Raw genomic sequence first — 10,314 nt, 5'->3', positions numbered from 1 at the left:
GGGGGTTGTCCGATGGAGAGTTCTCCAGATGGACAAGAGCCAGCGGGCCACGTAGGCTGAGCACTGACTCCACAGGTGTGTCGGGGTGTGCGTGAACCTCTCTTCCCGCCAAGGCCAGGCCCTCTTCGGGCCCCCATTGTTGGCACAGACGTGACACCTCTACATGCTAGACAGGCAGATGGTAAGAGGGACTGGAGGGGCAGGGGTGGACAGGTGGGCGAGCGGGTGGGTGGGTGGTAGAGGGGAAGTGGGCAGTTGAGTGGGTAAGTGGGTGGGTGTGCAGAAGGCCTGAGCAGGCCCTAGAATAAGGGAATAATACCCCGCACTCCAACTGCCTGCCGCCACCCTTTCTGGGGGCAATCAGCCAGGCACAATGCTCCCCATTCCAGGCCCCCAGAAATGCCACATTGATGCCTTCCAGGGACCAACGTCTACAGGGCAAGGGAGTCTCACGCGCGTCCTTGAGGGGACTGCTGGGCCATCCAGGGAGCCCCCCGCTCCTGCCGGGATTCACTCTGGGGCCCAAGCAGCCCTTTGCCTCTCCTTTTTGGGACCTCAGTTTCTCTGTCTGGAAAGGGGGTGTGTGATCGGAACAGCGCCTGTCCCATGGGGCGTCAGGACAACTTGCCTGGCCGCGCGCACACAGCGCGCAAGCGATGGTGCTGCACCTCCAGACTGAGAGTCCCGGTGATGGCTCAGGACCATGGCCTTGGGCAGCCAAATCACCACGTGGTCAAGGCATGGCCAGGCCTCAGCCGGGTGTGACCCAGGGCAGGGCAGCTGTGGTCCCGGTGGAAGAAGTCCAGGGAAGCCTCAGTTCCTGCCTCCTGGGGCAAACGGCCCTGCCAGGGCCCCTCCCTGCCCACTGTAGCCCCTGGGCATGTGGCCAGATAGGAGCCACTGACCACAGCCAGGCAAGGAGGATAAGGCCAGGGCAGCAGCTACTACTGTGTTTTGCAGTCAGGGCTGCACAAGCCTGGGCTGCTTATGAGTCAGCTCTGCACACACGTCGCAGATACACTTCTGTGGGCATCGGTTGGGGCCCACGTGCCTGCCTGAGGAGTGTCCAGGGCCGCACGGGGACCTGCAAGCCGCTTGCACACCCATGTCCGTATGTGCTTCAGGCCTGTTTCTGCCTGCCAAGGTGCACCTGGATCCAGCAGCCCCAGCCTCCATCCTTCTCTCCCCAAAATTGACACCAGGAGTTGGAAATGAAGCATCTTTAATTGAATCCCTGCCCCGACCCCCTGGGGAATCTCCAAGCACCAAACGTATGAGAATTGTGCTCCTCAGTGCCAGAGCCAAGAAGCCTCTTCCCCAGACCTTCAATGGGCCACGTCCGGACCCCACACTCACACCTGTTATTATTTATTCAATAAATAACCCCAAGAACAAAACTCAGGGTAGAGGACCCAAAAAAGCATCCAGCTCAGCACAGAAATCTGAAAGGGAGGATTATCTGAAATCCGGGTCAAAATATGAAATGAAATCAGAGCTGGCATGTGAGCTGGGAATGATCCCCTCTGGGCCTCAGCCGGTCACCAGCCCCGACCATCATCCCAGGATGCTGGCTCCCACAGTCAGGACAAACTCCATTTCACGTCACACAGCAACAATTATCTGCCTGCATTTGCACCATCAGACCTGACTGAATTCTGGGCTGGGGAGGAAGTGCCCAGAAACCTGAAGAGACTTGCCAAGGACAGAGGAGTCTGGAGCAGGGCAGAGGAGCGAGGCTGGGGCCCAGGGTCACTGCTGGACCCTGCCACGGCGGGTGCGGAGGGGACCTGAGGCTCGTGCCTGTGCCCGGCCCACCTCGCCCATCTCCCTGCGGATGTCACCAAGAGCTGCCGATGGGGACTCCAGCAGCCTCTGGAAGAGGCTCGGCCGGCCCTCTGGTGTCTCCCGGCACTGAAAGGTGACGGCTGTGCCAGCATCGGCCTTCATCTCCCTGGAGAAGCCATCAGAGGAGCCATCGAAGCAGCGGCCGATGGCAATCTCCTTGGCCAGCCTTGGGCTCTGGTCAGTGACTGTATAGACACCATAGTTGTGACCCAGAGGGTCCAGCGGGGCCAGCATGGAGAAGACAGCCAGGTCATCAGCGGGTGCAACAGGGGGGTGCCGGGTCAAGTAATCCTGCAGGAGTCCGTTGACCGCCACGCGCCGGCAGCTGCCCTGGGGCATGATGGTCACCAGTGTCCTGTCCACCTGACGCTGGTCGAACAGCATCCCGCTGCACTTGAACTCCACGCAGGCGGCAGATGTGCTAGGGCGCTGGGGGTCTCGGACACTCCGGTCATCCCGCAGACCGTAGAGCTGGCCCCGGGTCCGAGGGTGGCTGCCCCCCGAATTGTGGGAGCGGACCATGTATTCCTGGGGACCCTGGATCTTCACCTTGAGGAAGCAGGCTCTGAACTCCTGCGGGTTGGGCCACCAGGCCAGGAGATCTCCAGTCCAGGAGGCCGGCACGCCCTCGCGGAAGGGGACCACGTTATACTCGTATTTTTCCATCTCCACGCGAGCAAAGCGGAAGTGGCTGGCGGTCACCGGGGCCTCCTGACACTCCCGCAGGTTGCGCCACGGGTACACGGGGCCGTTGGCCTCGGCGGGGTCGCCGGACCTGGGTTTGGCGAGGTTGATGCGGAAGCCATTGCGTTTGAGGGAGGGGTCATCGTGGTCGGTGCGGCGGTAACCCAGCTTGTCTAGGTAGGGCTGGGCCACGCCCACGGTGGCCGGGAGTGGGCGGGGCCGGGATGGGGCGGGCTCCAGCTCCTCCCCGCCCAGGGTGGCCGTGACCAGGGCGGTGTAGGCGTCTGGCCGGTCAGCATCGCAGAAGGCGGGGAGGCAGGCCCCGTTGGGACCAGTGACGGCGCTGTCGAAGCGGCCCCAGGCGCGGGGGTTGGCCGAGAAGCCGGGGGCAGGCTCCAGGTTGACCAGCGTGACCACCACGCCCTCCACCTGCTCGTTGGGGTTGAACTTGTCGTTGGCGTAGGCGCGCACCTTCACCAAGCAGCGGCGGCGCTCAGGCACGTCCAGGTTGAACAGACGCCGCTCCCGGATCTCCACGTTGCCCACCAGGAAGACCCGCTCCTCCCGGCGGACCCGTGAGGCCGCCGACCTCTCACGCTGGAAGCCGCTCTCCTCTTCCCACAGGCCCGTGTCAGGGTTCAGCGACCACAGCTTCAGGGCCTCCACGTGGCCGGCCATTCGGATCTGGCTGGCGGCCACACGCACGGCCACCGGCCCGGTCTGCAGCTGCTCTGCGGAGCCGGCAGCACGGAGGTCCACCGAGAACATGCCGTAGGTGCGCAGTGGAGCCAACTCCCCGTCACTGTCCACAAATCGCAGGTCACTGGGGGCGGCAGCCGCCGAGGTGACATTTCGGGGGTCAACAAATGTCACCCGGGCCTCCACAGCCCCTGTGTAGGGTTCACCATCAGCTCTGCGGAAGGCTCTCGGAGGGATGACCAGCTCGCCTAAGGGGGCTTCGTCCTCCAGCTCCCCGAGGGATATCGTGTTGCTCTGGCTGGCATCTAAGATGACAGGGGCTTTCTTGCGCATGGCCTTGACCTCATGGTACACGCCCGCACCTCGAGGGTCAAAAGGCAGGACCCTGACAGTGTCCACGAACTGGCCACTGGGGTCCACGAAAGTAATCACCAGCCGCTGAGTGGAAGGTGCCACCTCAATGGTGAAGTCACCCTGGTAGGATGTGAAGCCAATGGGCTCCCGGCCCAGGAGGATCCGAGCAAAGCGCAAGGGCTCCCTAGACTCAGCGGCCACCACACGTCCCCGGATCAGCCCCCGAGGGGGCAGACATTTCCGGCAGCCACATTCAGCCACTATCTTGACTGGGAGGATGTAGCCAGAGCAGTGGATCTTCCTGCTCTCCAGCCGGTGCACCGAGCAGCAGCGGGAGCCTGCGTCCCCACATCGGGGCCTCGAGCCTGCAGGGCTGGGGCAGGGGGTGTCAGGGCAAAGGCCTACGTCCAGGTAGATGGGGCCGCTGCCTGGCTGACCACAGTCGTCTGGAAGCTTGATCAGGTGTTCTCGGGGCTGGGGGTCACAGGCTGGCTGGCCTGGGGCTGTGGAGCAAGAAATCAGCCAGATCAGGGTAAGGGGGAGGGAACTCCATGGAGGCCAAGGTTGGGGGCCTAGATTGGGATCAGAGGCTCAACCCGGGGGCTCAGTGGGAGCCTGGGATCCGACTGAGCAAGGTCAGAGATCAGTCTGAAGTCGGGGTTCCATTTGAAGTTGCGTTTTAGCTGGGATTGGGGCTCAGTTTGGTGTCAGGGCTCGCTCAGGGTTGTGGGTAGGGTTGCTGAGGACGCTCACCAAGCACGGTGAGTTGGGCAGTGCCCGATCGCACGGCCCCGGCATCATTCCACGCTTTGCAGTGATAGGTGCCTGCCTGGTCTGGGTGAAGCCCATGCAGCTCCAGGTGGGTCCCGTACCTGTGCGTTCGCCTGTCCAGCAGGGTCCCGTTGTGGAACCTGGGTGGCGGGTGAGCAGCACCATGAATGCCCTTGGCACGGGGGAGGGGCTGCATCTGTCCCGCCCCACATGGAGCACAGGGAGGTTGCAGAGCAGCTTCCTCTGGGTCTCTGAGGCACCACATATCATGGGAAGCCCATTCCAACCCCAAAGCTGGGCGCGAGACCCTTGAGCATGGGGCAAGGCACTCACCAGGAGTATTTCTTGGGCATGGGGGTGCCCAAGGCTTTGCAGCAGAAGGTCACATTCTGGCCAGCCTCTCGAACTCGGGACTCAGGGTGCTTCACCAGATAGGGCTTCTCTGGGGGCAGAGGCAGCAAAGGTCAGGGCCCTGCCCCACCCCAGCTTCTCCCAAAGACCCTTCCCAAGAGCAGGGCCCCATCCTTTCCCTTACAGTGATGGCCTGTTTCACTTGGGCCTTTTCTAATGACCCTCCCCCCACTCAGGTTCACCTCACATCTGCTGGAGACTGTGCCCTTAATGCTTTTTTTTTTTTTGTGGTACGCAAGCCTCTCACTGCTGTGGCCTCTCCCGCTGCGGAGCACAGGCTCCGGACGCGCAGGCTCAGCGGCCATGGCTCACGGGCCTAGCCGCTCCGCGGCATGTGGGATCTTCCTGGACCGAGGCACGAACCCGTGTCCCCTGCATCGGCAGGCGGACTCTCAACCACTGCACCACGCAGGGAAGCCCATGCTTAATCTTAATGCTTCCCTTTGCAACTCCACCTCTCACCTCACATCTTCTCCAATGACGGTTACATCTTATTTCTTGCTCCATTGGCCTCACTGTACATCACATCATCCCAAGTGCTTGGCGTCACCCAGAATTTCCTCCCCAGTTCCTCAGCCCCCTCATCCCTCTTACCATGAGGCACTTACCCAACTTATTAAGGACAACACTGACCACAGCAGAGATGGAGCTGTTGGCCTGGGCCTGGGCCATGCCTGCAGAGAAGCCATCCATTCGGGCACTGACATTGGCTCGGCTGCTGGCACAGACTCCAGGCACCCAGAAGGTTCCGTGGGCATGGCTAGTAGCCATGGTGCCAGGCCAGTCTCGCAAGGAGACCCTGGCTCCTGGCAGCGGACACCCAGATGGGGTGACCACCGAGCCCAGAAGGATGTGGTCAGTGCACCCACAGGTGTTGGGACCACACCCTGGGGGGTGGGCACAGGAGGCAGAGAAGACTCTTGACCCCTTCCTGGGGAGGGCTATCCTCTCTATCAGTCACTCAGCAAAGGTACCCAGACACCCTCCCCACCTTGTTCCCCTCAGAGAGTCCTCATCATGGACCTGCTTGCAGCAGCCCTTGGTGTGAAGGACATGGGGCTCAGTGGTCAGGGCTGGGCCAAGGGGAGGGACCTGGGATCCTGGTGTGAAGGAGATGCCCTGGAGGAGAGGACAGGATAGGTGACTCTTACAAGGCAGAGAGGCTCCTTCTAGCATGAGAGAAAATGTTCAGGCAGGGGCTGGGGGCCCAGCGAGGGGATGGGTCTTGGGCCCAGAACATCTCCCTCCTGACACAATCCTGTGGTTTCTCCATAAAATGGAAAATTCCACTGGAAACTTCAGGGCAGAGGCACGGAGAAGGCAGAGCCAAGCAGAGTAGGGTGGGGAACCCCACCACCCCATTGGCTACTGTGCTCCCCCACCCTGCTGCATGCTCTGCTGGGGCAGTCTCCAGACCATGTTTGTGGAGACCAGGCCTGATTGGAATTTCCAGTCGCCTCCTGGCTGGCCTGGTGTCTGGACCAGGGAGGGCCTGGGCATCATGTCTGCCAGGGTGTGAGCGCATGTCCACGTGGGCGTGGGGGACGGGCGTGGCCTGCGAATGCCATGCGTGTGTGCACCACGAGTGTGTGAGCCAGCTTCTGTGTGTATCCACGTCCACCAGGACATCCGCACACTCCAACAGGCACACAGAGGAAGTGCCCCCTCAGATCTGCCCATGACTGGACACGACCCCCATGGCGTCCACCCGTCCAGATGTACACATTTACCAATGCTCTTCGGGGGCCCGGAAGGGAAGGAAAAGCGTCTCCAAGTGGTCCAAGTTCTGGTCGTCCAGGCTCCGCCCCTACACTCAGGCTCCGCCTCCTCCCTCCAGGCACCGCCCCATCAGGCTCCACCCCAACTAGCCCCTCTAGGTACTTCCCTCAACTGGCCCCGCCCCTACACCCAGGCCCCGCCTCTCCTTCAGGCCCAGGCCCCGCCTCTCCTCCAGGCCCCGCCCCTCCTACCTGGACATGTAGGCCTCACACAATTCTGCGCCTCCAGGGTACGCCCAGGACACGCATCCGCAGCAGGGCTTGGGCAGCGGCGGCGGCGCAAGCGACGGCCTGGCCCGCAGCTCCCCGAACAAGGACCCCACGGGCCCCACGCACCCCACGTAGCCTCTGGGGAGAGGGCAGGGATGGGGGCGTCAGATGGAACCTGGAACTCTGTTGACAGTGTGGGACTGGAGGGTGCTCTCGTCACGTGCATCCGAGTCAGAGAGAAGTCCTGCCCACTGCCTCAATCGGTGCTCCCCCAGGCGCACCAGTCGAATGTGCAGTTGAGGTACCTTCCCGCCCCCGCCAAGATAAGCCCTGCTGTTCTCCCTGCGTCTCACCCACATCTGGGGCTCAAAACACACTTCCACAGAACGGCCCTAGTTCTAGATGAGCAAAAGAGGGCAGTGAGAGGGAGCTATGTTCCTAGGGGCCCCTTCCTGACCCCGACCTGGGCCCCGGCCATTCTTAGCCCCTCCCTTCCAAAGCTCCTCTCCTATCCGCTCCGGCCCTCTCCTGCGGCCTTGCTCCTAAAAGACCCCGCCTCTTCCTAGCCACGCCCTGCACCCTCCCCCTCCCCCCCCAACAAGACACCATCCTTTCAGGCCTCATCCACCTATGGCCAATCCCCGCCGCTCCCTTAGCCCCGCCCTCACCATGCGGGCAGCGGAAGCGCACGTGGTAGTTGGAGCAGCGGCGGCCTCGGGGCTGCTCGCGGTTGAGGCACCAGAAACCTCGCGTGGGGTTCAAGTGTACGCGCTCGCCGACGTCTGACGGCAGGGCCCAGTCTGTGGTGCGCGCCTCCAGCGCCAGCGGCCGCGGGCACACGCGCGCCGGCCCGTAATAGAAGCGGATCGCAGCCAAGCTCTCGAAGTCACCGTCGCCTCCCGGGTGGTCGACGTTGAACCAGGACGTCCACTCGCTGGCCTCTGCGGGCACCGCACGCGCTGGGACCCGGGCCTTAGCCGGTCGGGCCCCATCAGTTCAGGCAGGAGCCTGGGCTGCGGCCCGCCCACCCCCACCTGCGTGTTTAAGCCAGGTCCCCCTCCCTACAAAAGTACATGGGCAAGCCCAGCCTGCCCAGATCCAGAGCCCTCGAGGGCAGAAGGAGCTGTAGAAGGATCAGGGGAGGTTGGATTGCGCTTGCCCCGGCCCTAGTTCTGCCGCTCAGTATCTGAGCTGGCCCATGAGTGCACGCTGAGATCTTGCCACTGTCTCACCAGCCCCCACTCTCAGAATTCAGAACCCTTGAGGTGTAAGGAGATATAAAGGCAGCACGAGGAGCCAGGCCTGAGACCAGCTGTTCCACTGCCTGGCAGCCTCGCATCAGTGCCAGCTGGGACCTTGTTCGCTGCCCACTGAACCTATCAGGCAACCCTCCCTTTCACAGAAGCCAGAGGTGGGAAGGGTCTGGCCTCTCACAGGCTAGCTTCTGTTTCCATCAACCCCCCAAGGGGTGCTCACTCCTTTCCTCATTCAAGAGCAAGTCAAATAGAACCTTCCTAGCTGGGAAGCTAGAGACTTGGGTTCCAGAACTCCTGTTTCCCTGACTGAACTGAGCTTGTTGTCTCACCGCCCCGCCCCACCCCACCCTGGTTTCCTCCTGGACAAACAGCCTGGGCTCTCATCTCCCTGCTCCTAAAACTTAGACCTCTTGGGGCACCACTTCCAGGGGCTGCCATGCCCAGGGACCAGGACAGTCCTGGGCTCTTCACCCAGCTTGTATCCCCTCCTCACAAGACCCTACCAGCCAGAGCTCACACAGAGTCCACAGCAGAACGAGGACTCAGACCCAAGCTGGCTCACCTTCCCAGTCCTCCAGGGCTGGTGAGGGCTGGCCAGGGTGCAGCAATGAACCTTCAAGGCCCCACGCAGTCACCATGGGCTCCTCAGGGGTGGTGGTGCCTGTCAAAGGGGTGAGGGGTAGGGGGAAGGACTTCTGTGAACTCCTGGTATGCAAAGTGCTGCCACGATCATCCCCATTTCACAGGGGAGAAGCCGGAATCCAGGGGAGAATTGCAGCACCCCCTCCTCCAGGAAGCCTCCCCATGACCTCCCCACCCCCAGTCTCCCACAGCCCCGTCCCTCACTCTGACACAGCCCCTTAGGCTGGGGAAGTCTGTGTCCACTCTGCTTCCCAGACCCAGTTCTCCCACTGTGCTCAGTGGCCATGAGTTCAGTTGGCTGTGCCCCTCCCTGCTGTCATATTGATCTGAATTTTCTTTCATCCATTTGCTGACTGGAAGTCCCTCCCTCAGTCTACCTTTCATCCCTGCACTTGGGGCCCAAGCTGCCAGTGGGAAGTCCTTGGAATCTAGCCTGGCTTCTCCAGCCGCGAGTTGTCTGAGATAACTGGGCTGGGCAGTGACTTCAGACAAGTCCCTTCCCTCTTGGAGTCTCAGTCTCCCCATCTGAGAAATGGGCCCAGTTCCCCACTCCACTGAGTGTTCCAGAGATGGGAATTTCTTTTCTGAGTGCTGTGTGTGTGTGTGGAAGAGGGAAGGAGTTAGGTGAGAGGGGACAGCTCTGGCCCCTTCATAGTGTGACCAAGACTGGATGATTCAGGGTCCAAATGCTGTGGCTGAGATGGGTACCCTGCAGTCCTGAGAATCCAGAGGAGCCTGAAGTTCATAGCCACACTCCCGGTGCCCCTATCGTCCCTTGGAGGAGGGAAGACAGTGGACGAGATCCCCTCCTGCCCCAGGTGGTCCCAGAGCTCCATCTCTTCGTTGCCCCCTCACTCCACCCCCGAGGCTGGCAAAGGGAATGCAGGCCTGGGGAAGCAAGTGGGTCCCTTGGTTCTGTCTCCAGGCTCCGGCTGCTTGCCACGCCCTCTGTCAGACGTCCGGCGCCTAGGGGGCTGGTCTGGGGTCTGGGGGCGCCTCACCTCGGGTCCCCGCCAGGTGCGCGGCGGCGACACAGAGGCAGAGCAGTATCTGCAGTGACGCCATGGCCAGGTCCGAAAGTCGGAGGGAGGGTCCCAGCTCCGCTGTGCACTCGGGTCGGACTCCCGCGGGTCTGGCGGCCGCTGGGGCTGTGGATGGGGGAGGGACGCGACCGCAAGCCACGCCCCGTCCAGGCCACTCCCCGTCCAAGCAACGCTCCCGGGCCTGAGGTGACTTCGGTGCGCAGACAACCTCTTTGGGTCGCCCCCCTCGGTGCGTCTGGCTGTACCTCCGCCCTCGGGCTGGCCTGCGTCCCCTCGGCGCCGGCTGGAAGTCCCCTCCTTAGCCCACCCTCTGTTCTCCACGTCGGGAAGTGCCCCCTGGAATCGAGCCTGAAGCTGTCCGAACCTTCAATGTTTAAGCCGCCCTTTAGGCGGCTAGAAACCCTCCATCGGGTCTAACTTCGATTCTATTGGCTTTAGGCCACCCTGAGCAGCCTGGAAATCCCACCTTGAATCTACCCTCCACTCTTCTGGCTCCAGTTTTCTCCGAGGCCAGCAAGAAGTCCATTTATGTCTGCCCTCCATCCCTCCCGCCTTGGGGCCACCAGGGGACCGGTGGGAAGTTCCTCCCTGAGCTTCCCCACCCCCGCGCCAGACCCCGCG

At 62.2% G+C, this 10,314-nt stretch overlaps 1 protein-coding gene across 2 annotated transcripts; it reads right to left on the bottom strand.

The window, feature by feature from the left end:
• Positions 1 to 1,221: 1,221 nt before the first annotated feature.
• CILP2 (cartilage intermediate layer protein 2) lies at positions 1,222 to 10,211 on the bottom strand. Of its 2 annotated transcripts, XM_067733365.1 has the most exons (8): positions 9,652 to 10,211; positions 8,571 to 8,669; positions 7,421 to 7,693; positions 6,735 to 6,890; positions 5,373 to 5,651; positions 4,687 to 4,795; positions 4,336 to 4,493; positions 1,222 to 4,085 (listed from the first exon to the last, which is right to left on the bottom strand). In XM_067733365.1, the coding sequence occupies exons 1-8, from the start codon at positions 9,713 to 9,715 to the stop codon at positions 1,750 to 1,752; spliced, it is 3,474 nt and encodes a 1,157-aa protein (XP_067589466.1). In that variant the 5' UTR covers positions 9,716 to 10,211; the 3' UTR covers positions 1,222 to 1,749. The 2 variants fall into 2 exon arrangements, with proteins under 2 accessions (XP_067589466.1, XP_067589465.1); XM_067733364.1 differs by lacking the exon at positions 5,373 to 5,651.
• Between the last annotated feature and the right edge of the window lie 103 nt (positions 10,212 to 10,314).

This window comes from Pseudorca crassidens, chromosome 3 (assembly GCF_039906515.1).
Source record: "Pseudorca crassidens isolate mPseCra1 chromosome 3, mPseCra1.hap1, whole genome shotgun sequence".
Classification (NCBI taxonomy): Eukaryota; Metazoa; Chordata; class Mammalia; order Artiodactyla; family Delphinidae; genus Pseudorca; species Pseudorca crassidens.
The sequence above is the reverse complement of the archived record's forward strand: the minus strand, read 5'-3'. Positions and strand labels throughout refer to the sequence as shown.